This window comes from Aptenodytes patagonicus, chromosome 2 (genome assembly GCF_965638725.1).
Source record: "Aptenodytes patagonicus chromosome 2, bAptPat1.pri.cur, whole genome shotgun sequence".
Classification (NCBI taxonomy): domain Eukaryota; kingdom Metazoa; phylum Chordata; class Aves; order Sphenisciformes; family Spheniscidae; genus Aptenodytes; species Aptenodytes patagonicus.
This window is the reverse complement of record NC_134950.1, coordinates 164,543,116-164,557,354: the sequence shown is the minus strand read 5'-3', so window position 1 is coordinate 164,557,354 and position 14,239 is coordinate 164,543,116. Positions and strand designations below refer to the sequence as shown.

General features: G+C 38.7%; 1 protein-coding gene across 15 annotated transcripts in view; it reads right to left on the bottom strand.

The window, feature by feature from the left end:
* Positions 1–14,239, bottom strand: part of KMT2C (lysine methyltransferase 2C) — a 206,061-nt gene that overhangs the window by 52,170 nt on the left and 139,652 nt on the right. For 13 of the 15 annotated variants that reach the window (XM_076331936.1, XM_076331942.1, XM_076331937.1 and 10 more), the window contains 6 exons: positions 13,789–13,953; positions 13,076–13,185; positions 7,445–7,510; positions 5,778–5,990; positions 2,112–2,240; positions 92–211 (listed from right to left, as the gene is read on the bottom strand). In XM_076331936.1, the coding sequence (XP_076188051.1) occupies positions 92–211; positions 2,112–2,240; positions 5,778–5,990; positions 7,445–7,510; positions 13,076–13,185; positions 13,789–13,953 (803 nt within the window). The remainder of the gene's footprint in view (positions 1–91; positions 212–2,111; positions 2,241–5,777; positions 5,991–7,444; positions 7,511–13,075; positions 13,186–13,788; positions 13,954–14,239) is intronic. The other 2 variants (XM_076331944.1, XM_076331949.1) reach the window with 2 other exon arrangements.

Genomic DNA, 14,239 nt, shown 5'->3' with positions numbered 1-14,239 from the left:
CATCTCTGGAAAGATTTGTATGTTGATGAGTTGCATTATTTTGATTGCATTAAGCATGAACAAAAATTTAAAAACAAGTTTCTGCACTTACCTTCATCTCTGCCAGGCAACTGCTCAGAAACAGATCCAGAAGAATCTTTCCTGGAGAGAGATCTTTTAGTCTTTCCCTGCCCCGTACGACTTCTCTGACGTACCATAAATCCACCAATACCTAACAGGGAAGCAAAAATTCAGTATATTGATTAAAACTATGTTTCATAGTAAGAATGAGAGCCAAGATTATTCTGAAGGTAAAGGGGGCTACTGCATCTGTAGAGGACTGAGAATGAATCTGAGATACTTGAGGAGTTTTCATTCAGAGTTTTACGAAACATTTCTGAATTTTAATGTCTCGGTGGGTATATATGTAATTATCAAAACGGACCAGAATTTTAGGACTGTAAAACATCCACAAGAAGTTCAAATCACCAAACCTGGCAACTTTCAGATGTTGGTTTTTCCCCTCCCTTGGCAAGCTGATGAATTGCTAGAATTAGAAGTCAATCTACCAAATGAAACCTATTAAAGAACCTTAAAGGACCATAAAAAAACTCTACAAATTGCCCTAGAGAGCCCACCACTCCAGATGACGGTACTAGAGAAGAATATATCACAAAATAAAAAGATAATTAATCAACATCACACTGCCTGCAACTCCAGAATCCTTCACTAGAGATTGACTGCGCTGCTCCTGATCCTTTACAGTTGTGTGTTATGTGTGTACATGCATCAGATTCAGGTTTGTTTCGTTTTTCAGGGAAATTGGTGGCTACAGAAAACTAATAGATGGCTGCTCAACTCATGATCCAAAACCACTCCGAACAAATGAAACTCTCTTCTCTTGAGGACCCAGCAGTAGAAATAAATGGCTTGTTGAGGTACATTACTTGTAGAGAAAAAGCAAGTCTCTGTTAAGTGATGTGGGTTTGTACCACCATCTCCCCAGGGTGGGCCCATGATGGAAGGCAATATACACATGGGCATGACCTGCTGAGACAGGGCTCTTGCTCAGCAGTGTGGGAAATGACATGGGGAGGGTAAAAGGTGGTAGAGATCTGTTTAGCTGCTGAGAGAGAAGCAAGAGAAACTGGACCATGTTGTAACTCCTGCTTCCTTTCCTTCCTTCACTGTATTCCTTGCCTTCACCTCCTCAATCATTTCATTGCCTCTGTTCTCCTCCCCTACTATCTTCATCATCAGAAGATATGGCCTGTTACAGCAAGCAGGATGGGTGTGACTGGTGAAAACAGTATTTGTGACTGCAAAGACTACAATCAACTTCTCATCCCAGTAGTGGGAGGCTGCATAATGAAACACAAAACCAACACGTTAACACAGATTCTGAGACATACCAAGGTATGTGATACATGGGCTCTTCAAAAAGCCAGGCGGTGTCCCAGCAGAGCTTATTACCTTGGGTTCAGTTTTAGCCCTAATGAATCAGAGCTACTTCCTATGGAGTCACTTAGGTACCTCTAGCTTTTTTTGCCTGGAGACAGCTCAAGTGTTTCTGCACCCAGGACACACAGTTAATCCACAGAACTAAGAGTCGACTGCACTAATAAATTAAAATAAATGCATTCATCCAATAACTGAATTCATTAAAATTCACTGCCAGAAGTCGTCTGCAAATATCTAGTAAATTACTCTTATCAAGTATTTCAGAAAATAAGATACCTGCAAAAAGTTCTCTGAAGTTCAGATATTGCCAGATATATATACATACATACACACACATCAAAACTGGCCTTCATCAATTATATAAATATGGTACATTTTCCTATCAAGTTAAGAATCAATACAAGGTATAGATTTGAACTACTAACCAGTAATTGACAGCATACTAAGAACAGGCGTACTGCTGAGGAGCAACCTTTGGAAATGTATTTTGATAAGAGGACTAAAAATTATTTTAAACAGAACGGGGGGGGGGGGGGAATCTAAGATCAACAATTAGCAGTAGAATACTTCAGAATTCCATACTGTTCTAATTTTTTTTTTTTTAATTCTACAGAAAAAACCCTATTAAAAGAAACAAGGGACACACTATCCTGTAAATTATTGTCTCCTACCAGGTCTATATGGTTTTCGCTTCCTTTTTTTAATCCCATCAGCTCCTTCTGCCACTTTGGTATCGTCATCCACAGCTTCCCGTTCTGGGCTGGAATCTGATTTTCCATCACAATCCATAAGATCACCTTCTGCAGAAAAGAGGCAATGGTAACTTTAACTGGAAAAGGGAACAAAGATATTTTTCCAAAATTTCTACACCTGACTGATTTCTGAGAAACCAATTGAGAATGACAGATTTTTCAAAAGGGTGATAGATATTCATACTCTCTAAACACTTTCGGGAAACCCACCCTATCTATACACAGAGACCCAGTATATACATACATTTCCTGCGAGACGATGTCTACACAAAACCAGAGAATAAATGCTATAGTTACTATATGTGAATCGGAGAAATTTTTTTGTCGCCCCTTTCAGAAGCCTGTGCCATTTTCTAAGTGTTGGAGCAATTTCTAGCCATACATCAAGTAATATGGATACAACTTAACACACAAGATATACTTCGTTTTGTTTACTGTCCTCCTAAGTTTTGTTTGGTAAAGCTTTTTTTTATTGAGAAGACAGACTGAAAAACTGCAGCCTGCACTTGGAAGGTAATGTATAATGACTCTTAGTTTGGAGAGTTCTTGACCTTAAGCTGTGTGACTGACTGAAAGCAGACTTATCTATGCAGACGAGTTTGACTTACATAGTAGAAAATTCAGCCCAAAGGAATTACTCAGCCTTGAAGATGAAGACTGTAATTTTGAGTTTGAGTTTATATTCTGGTGGAAAGCTGGGTAGAACCAGATGTAAAGTATGATGGCATTAAAAAGCCTTTGGTGTTGAAGAGAGAGTGAGTTAATTCTGTTTCTGATATCTCCAAAATGTCAATATAATAATGACCTTATATATTCATTTTATTGTAAAGCTTTTGAAGCATGTTAAACACACTCTTGGCTCTGAAAAGATATTGGAATTCCGATTCCCTGCTTTGGATTTAAGTGTATAATTCTCTATGGTCTAAAATGACATACAGTTGTAAGAGGGAGAAATACTGTTATAACAGACATAGCTGGACTCTTTCATACCACTTCTGCTGTGGTAGAACTATAACCCTTGCTCTTTCACAAGCTGGGTCACAGACCAGACTTTCCCATCAATGAAGACTTTTCTGAGTTCTACCAACAAAGCTGGTGGCTTGGCAAAGGCAGTCCCCACTGACCACCACAGAATTCCCTCCTCCCCTTAAGAGCAGGGGTGAACCGTCTTTGCAATGTGTCAACTTCTGGCAGAAGAGAAACCTGCTTGAGCGCTAATGTGTCCTGCTACACAAAGCAGTATGCTGGATGCTAAACCCCACAGTGGTCCTTCCCATTTACTTACGAAGCATAGCTCTACAAATAGTAGCAGAAGAGCCACATTAAGTCTACCAAAGCTGAAGCTCCCAAAGCAAGCTGAACTTTCAAGTGGACTTTAAAATGTGGAACACCTGATGAAATGCCAAACCTGATGAAAGTCTATAGATGAGATGGTAACAAAATTGCCACAAGCTCAGTTTTCTCAAATACAGCCCCTTTTTTCCACCTGGAACTTTAGAGTCGAAGTAAGGGTTATTCCTGCTTGCCTGGAATTACTACACTATGTTGCTCCAATCAAAGCCGCGGCACACCTTTATTCATCCTGATGCTCATACCACGTAGAGTTTCTAGGAAATCCAGCCAATCTACCGCGTACCTGCTGTGCTGTTACCATCACATACATGAATGCACTCTAACTCTCAAAAAGGCAACGAAAGGTGATCAGAACTGAAATTAAAGTCTGTGGAAGCTTTGGCTCTCCCTTTCATACTGTATTACATTTATAGATCTTGTTATCTAGTTGAAAACGGATACCTATAAAAGTCAACGAGCAGATAATGAAGTTAGACAAAGTTATATGGAAAACAGGCACATGTCTGTAAAAGTAAAGAAGATTAACCACTGAAAAAGAACAACAAAGGAAGTGGTTAATTCTCTATCTTGATGCCTTCAAACCAAAATCAAAAGCTTTTTTGCTTTCAACAACCCACCTGATGGACTATATGAAAGTATGAGATGAAATTTAAGAGTCAGTGTAATGCTAGGATAATATATCAAACTCCGTGAATACTGAAGGAAATGAAAGAAAAACAACTAGTTAACTGTTTTAAAGGTTATAAACAAATAAAGGGAAGCTATTATAAAAACCCCACACACTTCTATTCAACAGCAGAAGTGTGGTAAGAATGTGCTAACCAAACAACTGGAACAATACTTATATCAACAAGTTAACACTGAAACTGCACTGATGGTTCAACTACCCAGTTATCTCAAGTACACTCTCTGTATCTAAAAAAAGCTTCTTATGACATTTAATCTGATTAACAACGAGGCAATGTTGCATAAACAGAAAGCACTTTAGATTGTGGTGAGGTGGGGTGCCTATGTTTCTCTGTTCCTCTTGTAACAGACACCTGCATGACTAATGTAATGACTTTCACACCTGCCATTTAAGTAAGCCTTTCCCCAGGCCATGGATTAACACCTATTCTACCACCACACTTATCAGGATGTACAGCCAGACCATGGCAAAGAGGACAGGACAATGGTATTGCACCATACTGGCTGCTGTTTCTAGTGTTGAAGGATGGGGATTTGAAGAGTGGGGCTGGCTGCTCCTACATGCTTTTCCCACTCTCATCTCCAACCTTTGTTCTCCTCTGGCTGGGGCTGCTGTGCTTGCTCAGCTGCGAGGGAAGCAGATGAAACAAGTACTGGTGGCCCTGGGACACATGGATCTTTGCTCCATGTCTAGACTTGGCGATAGAAGGAGCTCTCCCAAAGGCTTCTACCATTGACTGAAATGTCATCCCCATACACAGGGATGTGTTTGGGTAGGCAAGCGTTAGCCCAGATCTTTTCATCTCTCAGCAGCCTTGGAGGCCACAAAAACACTGTTAAATCTTCCCCTCCCTCCATACTACACGGATACCCAATCCTGGAACCTGAAATCCTTCAGTAGGACTGTACATACAGCGTCATCTACTTCAACTGGAGCAACACCCAGAATTCACTTCCAAACTCAAGTTCTGATTAGATTCTACTTCAGAGATGAGGACAAACAAAACGTTCATTTCGTCTACGGAAATACAAGGAAATTGTTTTTTTTCCTCTGACTCTCAGGTCAGCCCACCTTAGTTCTTTCAGAAAAAAGAAATACTCTCAGCAAAGAGCTTTTTACTCCACTTTCCCCTTTGTTTTAAATACCAGCTTTACAGTGATCTAGACGTTGCTTTGCTGAGCCAACATTACCACTTTCAAATAGCGCTTACACTAAATTTGAGAGCCTCAAATACACTTGTACTCAGTGAGTCCGCAATATTTCCCACAGGTAACCCAAGGATTAGACAAAAAGGCAACTTGTATTTCCACTGTTGCCAGCCTTAGAAAGGTGAGTTTCCTATAGGATGGATGACCCATAACGGAACAACAAGAAAAATCCCTGAAATGGGCAACGAGCCATGACTATTGTTCAAGTAATTTCCATAAAGCATTCTGTACCCAACATATGAGTATCAGTATAATGAAAACTCCCAGGGATATCTGCAATACACACATGTACTGCAACACTTCAAAATACAAGACATGCCAAAAGCAGACTGCTACCTCTACTGTCATCCATCTCCCCATCTCTTGAGTGTTCTGACTGGGCATCTGGGGGTGTCTGAAGCACAGCCACACTGTTCTGATTTATAATCTTCAGTTTAAGCTTTGGTTTCGTCCGTTTTCTTCTCGGTACTGTAACAGTTAGGCTCTGTAACTGAGACATGCCCGATTCTGTCAAGCAGACTCCATCCTGGGTGTATGTCTTCGGTGGGTCTATAAAAGTTAAATGAATCATAACAGCAATATAAAGCTCTTTAATTTACAAGTTTTAGATTTTTAGGAATAGCAGTTTTAAGAGTTAATAATCTGCATGTATGGAGCTGATTCATGAGTGAGGAAATTGGTATAAATAAAACAGAGATATCTGATACTGTCTTACACATTACAGTTACAGCTTTGTAATTCAGTCTCTGATGTCAAACCCAGCAACAATCCATTATATTGCTACAAAACAACTTTCATCAAGGACTCGTTAGAAAGAACGACTTGATTATGGAAACTGGTGCCTTGCAGGGTATTTCTGTATCCCTGGCACTCACAGAAAACTGTGCAAGTCTTACTTTGGGTCCCTGCCAAGGCCAAGGCCCTCATCCAGCCCTCAGCACTGTACCTTCATCTTATTAATGACCTTAAGCCTCCCAGAACTCTTGCTAACTCAGGAAAGTTATTAGCCCTATTTTACAGGCAGACAAAAACCAATTTCTATCAAGTGAGCTGCTCAAGATCAAACTGGAAATCATGGGTAGAACCCAAGTCTCCCAAGACCTGCAAGACTGCTTCTTCCTCAAGCTGTTACATGACAATTGAGTCTACCAATAAACTCTAACATTCCTTAATTCACCATGTAGAAAGGCGCTGTCACCTGTGCTGGGGCCCTGCAAGTGGGGGTTTGGGAACTTTCAGGGAATTACCAAATAACGAAGAGGCTGCAATGATGCTTCTGCTCTTTGGAGCCAATTAAATAATGATTTGATAACACAGTTTTTGAAAACATATAAACATTATAACTTTTGTTCCCTTTAACCAAAAATATTTTCTTATGTAACATCTCACACCTCAAAACACAGCTGGTTCCAAACACAATGATGACTTTTCTTACGTTGAACTAAAAAAGAGTGTTTGCTTTAGAAAAAATGCATAGTCTTTTTCAGACTGAAGATTTGAAGGGAGAACCTTCTCTCAGAACTACATTTGTGCGGTATCAAATGGAAAAAAATTCTGACATGATGGAAGCTGTCCTAACATGATGGAAGCTGTTGGGTACTATCATTATATAAAGTGACTTGTGAGTATTGTCAAGATTATAAATTCCTAGCGCAAACCAGACAAATACAGAAAAGTTGTGTCCTCCCACAGCTCGAGCCTGTAAACATTTGTGTACATGCTTGACTCAGCCCCACTGTGTTATCACTGCTAATATTAAGGCAAGCAACTAAGTCTGCAGGATTAAAGCATAATTTAAAGTAATTATTATACTGCAGGTATGGCAGGCAAAGGAGAAGAAAGAAGAGAGAATGAGAAAAAAAATGAAAAGCATGCTGCGGTAACTGAAGGATAGTTAATGGCTGTGTGTTATAAAATCATAGAAAAAGGAATTTTTGTCTCATGTAAAAATATACCCTTAAAATATGCTAAATGATCAAAGATTAAGCATTTATATTCTTTACCTAGTTCTTTTGATTTTGAAATAATCTGAGTTCCAACTGATGAATCACAACAGTCCAAAGAAGGCACTGAAAAATATAAGGAAAATCATTTCAACTTTTAAAAATGGTGACTTGATTTAAACTGAAACTATCAATTAATTTTCCTTCAAACAGTTCTGTTAAACTCCCTAATTTATACTGTTGGCAACATTCACTAGCACCTTTAAAATAAAGTGCTTTTCAGCGCCACAGAAGATGTGACTACAAAACAAGCCTAATACAAACTGAAGTCCTCCAACTTCCTAGAGCCAAGAATGGCATTAGAACAGCACTGAACTCGATGGCAAACGACCTCCTTCTACTGGACCAAGGGCAAATGCATACACTGGATCTACTGGATCGGAAAGTAAGCTCTACACTAGTCATGACGTCCAGATTTTGCTGACCTAAGTGTGAAAAATGGGAAGGCTTTGTGAATTGGGCATCGAGCACTGTCCTATTTCCCCAAGGAGGGGCAGGCACACTCCAACAGCTTTGCACACAAGATTCCAGCTGTGTCTATGCTGTCAGGTCTCTCATACAACACATACGAGAAACAAAATAAGGCCGATATATCTGAGAACAGATGATACATGACTTGTTGAAGTTAGATAGGGTAATTCTTATTCAAGATAAGAATATTGATAAATGGAACAGCAGAAACTCTATTTAAAAACTACAGCTTGTGTGCTTCAGGGAAGCAGTGGAACAAATAATGATCACAATGTCCTACAACACTAGGCTACTCTTGTTGTGGGTAAAAATGCTCTTCCCATCTGCCTTAATTACTATAACCGTATAATCACACTTCACTAACCTGTGATGTGCAGACTAGACTTTTAGTATTAGTAGTGACTTTACAGAGATTACGTAGACAGAGCAAGTAAAGTAAAAATTAGAAGCTTCTATCTCACAAACACTGAGAACTAGAATCAGAAGACCTGTTAGTTTGGCACAGTTAGCATTACCATATAGTCAAGTTTATCCACACTTTTTTTGCCTAGAAATCTTATCCATGCTGAATTTCTCAGACAAACATCTGGAGTATTTACTTTGCATCTGCCGCACGAGATGAGACCACTGAGGCAAAGCACGTGTGGGAGGTTCAGTGTTTCTCAGACATGTCAGACCACTGTACGTGAGCTGCTGCTGACAATATGCAAGTCGGGGGCAAGACTAGGAAAAGCACAAAAGCTTCCAAGTAACACACAAATTCTTTGCTAAATACAATAATGAATACAAAATCTAGAGGATGGTGTCTAAGCATATAAAAAAATTTAAGGAAAGCGAAAGTCTGCCTTCAAAAACTATGGTCCTTTCAAAGTTTTATGTAAGGTGTAACTAAAGTATATAACCTACAAAAAACCAGTATTCCATGCAATTAGCAGATGAAAGCAGCCTATGAGAATTCCTGAAAAACTGATACACGGGAATGGAAGGAAAAGACAAGGAAGACAAGAAATTGAAAATGAGATTTTGAAAGAGACACTGAGCTGGAGGGAAACAAAAAAATATGGGACAAGCTGCAGGATGGAAGAAACTCAAAATCACTGACTTGAAACAACAGAAGAAAGGCAGATTGTAAGAAATACTCAAAGTGGAATAAGATGTCATCTGTTCATTTAATTGGTTATAATTTACAAGATGTTTTAAGACAGAGATAACAATTCTTGAATTGGAATCTAAGGTAAACAAAAAATTCAGAAAGACAGCTGTGAATGGGAATTTGAAATCCTTATTTAAAAGTCAAACAACAGGGAGCATTCTTCTGGTCCAGGTCAGATTGTGAACAATTTTAGCTTTGGAGACTGAATAGAGTTGAAATAGTCAAATAAACAAGCTGACAGAGACAGAGGTGAGGCCTTCAGAGACCAACTCACAAAAGCTGCACAAACAGTGTTTGAAGACAGTATCAAACAGACTTGCAGGAAAGGAGCTAATTAGAGTGCAGATTAAGGAATAAAATCAATAAAGTGGATATCAGAGAAACAGAGTACTGTTAGAGAAAGACTGTTCAAGGGGGAAAAAAAATTAAAATTGAACAAAAAAGTGCTTTCTGAGGCACTTAGCTGAAGCTTAACCAAAATTATTACGCTTATTTGCAAAAGGGTTTAAACATGCTGAATATCATACAGCATTTAGTAGCTTCAGTTGAAAACAAATAATTGCACAGAATACAACACAATGAGAAGAATCAGAGTTTCAAAAAGAAAGGGAGCTGCCATTTGTAAGGCTCTAATAGAAAAGAACAATTCTAGGAATAAATTAAGTCAGCATAAGGGACAGAGCAACATGGTTGATGTAGAAACACAACACTAACAGAGCACTATTGGATGCCTGCATAACTGTGTGCATGACGCAGGGATTTCTTTGTAAATACAGTAACTTACAAGACCATAAGAGTTGACATAATAAACGTGCTAAATAATAAAAAAATTCAAAAGTTAATTTTTTAACACATAGTATTATGTTGCTTTTGTATCCTGTATTTGTAAAGTACATAGAATTAAGTTTCAGAATGAAGAAAAATTTAACTCAGTTTCAAGAAAACTGTACAACAAAGGCTCCCAGCCATAATATGCGTATCACTGGCAGTATTGAGCATCTCTGAATTAGTAAGTGATATGAACTCCTCACTGCCTCTGTGGGCATGCTTACTTGAGCCACAGGAGGAATACACGCACACTGGCAGCTACCAGAAACTGTTACCAGATCAGTTGTAACTAGCTAAAGAAAACCAGGCAGAGCTGGTCCCTTTGCCTCCGGCAGAGAAAGAAAAACAGCACTAAGAGAGGAGGAAGCTGGAGTTATGTGGATGGAGAGAGGATGGGAGTGAGGAAGGGATGAAATTTGCAGATGGGACATATGACATACAAGGGCAAATGACAGAAAGGCAGAAGTGATGGGTAGATGGTCGAGAATCGCTTGTCTGGGAGTGAACGTAGATGAGAGATGCACACACCTCTCCTGAACGTGCAGGAATTGCAGCACAGAAGAAAAGCTGCTGCTACCTAGAGCAGCTGCTAGTACCCAGTCATTATAATATACAAGCAATCTAAATTAGAAAAAATTTTCTACAAGGCACAGCAATACGCTGGGGGACATATATTATAACTTGAGACCATACTAAAAGGAACCTGATGAAACACTGGTCAGAGATGATTATTTCAAAAGAATCTAGTAATGAAGGTTTATGGACCAAATCTTACCACATTCTAGCTTTTGATACTTATGTATGTTCAAGCAGAAAAAACCTATCTTTTATTTCTGTTTCCTGAAGAAGATGACTTTGTAAGATTATCAGGTATGCATCTGATGTTCTTAAGATGAGATAGGGAAGAGCTGTTACAAATATAAGTTTCCATTTTCTGAAGCAAGAAAAATGGAAGCTCTTTCTCAATACCTACATGGTGGAAATATTTACTCTTTACCAACAGTAAACCTGCAATGTATTGGTAATTTACTAGGTTGAGGGTCTCTTGCTTCTTCTAGAAAAAAGGTAGTTAAAAAGCTTGTAATAATACTTGCAACACATCTGTGATACATCAAATGGAAAGGGCAAGAACCATCCCAAAAAGAATCCCGCAATATGGTGCATTTTAAGAAGCTTTCTACTGTTAACTAACATTTGTTTCTCTAAGTTTATCAAACACTAATTGTTCTCACCTTGAAACAAAAAACTACAGAAAATTTTCAAAGGAGTTGTAGAAGAATTAATGAAAGACCGAAACATTTAATATAAAAGTACATGCAAGTATTTCTATGAACATGCATCAAATGACATATTCAGACATGCAACTGTGCAAATGTACACACGTTAAAGAGGTATTACATATACTGAGTCAAAACATGAAAGAATAAGAGGAACTTGTCTTGTAAAAAAAGGTGAAAAAACCCTGCAAAGAAAGCTTGGGAACTCCCTAACAGGTCTTGCAGGACTTGTTCCTATTCCTCGTAAGACAAACCTAAACAACACAACTTCATGAAGGTGTGCAGGAAGGACTAACTCAGGGGCCAGCTTAGGCCCGGAAGTGAAACATCTCTGATACCATCTTGTGAAGTTGTTCCATCTCACATATTATGGGCTTTGATTATCTTTAAAAGGTAGCTCAGCCAGCTTGAAAGAGAAAGGAAGAGGCAGTATTTCTTACTTGGACCTTTTTGTTTTAAATGCCCAAAGCTTATTATCAAAATAAACAAAAGTCTGTGTTATATCTGCAAGTTTCTTGTTTTTCCCACTTACAAAAACTTTCTTTTTGAATTTGTGAAAGCAGATCTCAAAAATGAAGTGACCTGTAGAAATACATAAGCATAAGTCATTCTTATTTCTAATAGTGATAAAAGTGGGATACTTGGGAGAGTTTCACAACCATGTGTAGTTGACGAGGGAGTATATAAACCCCCAATGTCACCTCAGTAAGTTACAATTACTGCCACGCTGTTGTGAGGACATGCCAGCGTAAAGGGACATTAGATGCTCTGTTGAACTTTTCTTGGCAGAACTCTCAAACACATGCCTCATGGTATCTTCAGTCTTGGATCAGGAAAGCCAATCTTACTGCCATCATCTCGGTGGATACGGATATTTCTTGAAACATTTGCTTAGTTCTTGTACCTTCCTCCTACCATACTCTCATGATATCCCAAGAAAGGGTTAATGTGAATACCTCAACATGCTATTCCTCTAGGTATAGGTGTCAATGCTCTGTTGAAGTAGCAGACTGAAGCAGAAACTCCTGTGAGTTGACATGCAGAAAAAACAGACCTGGGATACCACCCTTGTAGCAAGACCATAAATCACGTAACAGGCCAATCTAATTGCTGACAGGCCACTCACAGTGACATTAACCAGTACCATCCCACAGAACCAGATGCTGTAGCTGTGCTTAAAGAGGAAACTGCAGTAACCTCAGCTCCTGAAGTACCACTGCTATAGAACTATGTTATACAGCCTAATGAGGAAGTTGGTATATATATATTCACTGATAACATGTGTGGAGAAGAGCAAAGTTCATCAGAAGGGACTATACATATTAACAAGAAAGTGGCAACTCCTGAGCAGGAAAGTATGGTGAATTCTTTTAAAGACAGCAGCTAGGGAGGGAAGCGCTGGTCTTCAATACTGGGAGAGCTGAGGGAATGGCATTAATAAAACATGAGGGAGGATGGGAAAAATGCTTATACAGATTGTTGTCACAGCTACTGCTGCTTCAGACAGCCTTAAAGTACTGAAATACAGAAAGTTTTTCTGCTTAGAATTGATTTTCAGATTCTTCTGCAGTTAAGAACTTCAGAGAACTGGGCTTTCTTCCTTCCACTTGACAAAGTGAGATGCCTTTTACCCTTTCAATACCAAATGCTTTAGTCATTTACCCAAATTATCTTCAATAATCTATCCAGAATTCCCTCTGCTAGGTTTTCTTTGGCCTTGCAGCCAATCACTAGAGGGTGCGAAAGAGCTGAGGACACTTCCAGAAGGGCCCTTAAAATTAACATGAAAAATCTTACTTCTGCCATGAGCCAAATCTCCACCAGAGAAAAGAACCGTAACACATTCCCAAACCTATTTATTGCAGTGTGCAATCCTGCCATTGGTTTCAATTGTCTTCTTACCGTTTGTTGGTGGTATGTATGGCCTACAAATGGTACAGTCAAAACCCATATCAGCTATGTTTTCCACTTCCTCCTCTGTGTTTAAGTTCTGACAGATTGCATGCATCCATCTAGAAATTAAGTGGGGGAAAAAATACAATTTAAAGGAAATATGTGGTGTTTTAGGAGACCCAAATATCAGTATATGGTCCAAGTAAATGTAAAATACTTGTTTAGTTTAAATTCTTCTAGGGAGAAATGATGAATCAGGTTCTCCATATATAGCATTCCCCTACAGTGGTGTGTGTTAAATACTGTATATACAGTATCAGATTACCTATTTCCCTTCACAGGAAGGAAATCTCTATAAAACAATGTCCTGGAAGCAAATATGCCTTAGTATCATAATTTTCTCCCTATATTGCAATCATTTTAACTACTTACTTCATACAATGTAATCTAGATTTAGCCTCACAACAATAGTCTTGCGAGGTAAATTAGTTTTATTTTTACAGAGAGGGAAAATGAGGCACACAGTGATTAATGAATTTGCCCAGAGTTGTATAATTAAGTCTGTGGTACAACTAGGAATGAAGTAATAAGAGACTTATGAGACTCAATCCAGTGCTCTTTACCACAAGACCATTCCCTTCATCTTTATGCTTTTACATTAGGGGAAAAAAATTAAAATAAGCCTTAAACAGGAAAAACCTGTAAATATTAGAAATCCTTACCGATCACATTGTCTACACTGAATTATAAGCTCTTCATCCCTGTAAGTGCGATAGCAGATTGGGCAGGTAGACAAACTTGCGCAGGGAGCACACTGTGTGTAATTATTTTGCCATTCACATCTTAAACCTGGAGAAGTTGCTCCACAGTGTCTGCACCAAACACACCTGCAGAACAGACAAAATGATTGATTACTTTCAGTTCACAGGAAGATTATTTTGTGGCTTTAAAACCCTCCTACTTAGAACTGGATATGTAATTAAGTTTTAGTTCACTAACCACTTCGGGGGAGGGAGAGGAAAACTCATTTCAGGTCGAACAGTACTTTAATTGAATGAAAATTTATTATTTAGATTTTGAAAATTACCAACATTTTTTATACTTTTTAAAGGAAGTTCCTAAGTAAGAAGTCCTTTCAATCTGCAAAAACAGGCAGATGGGTGTTTGTAGCAG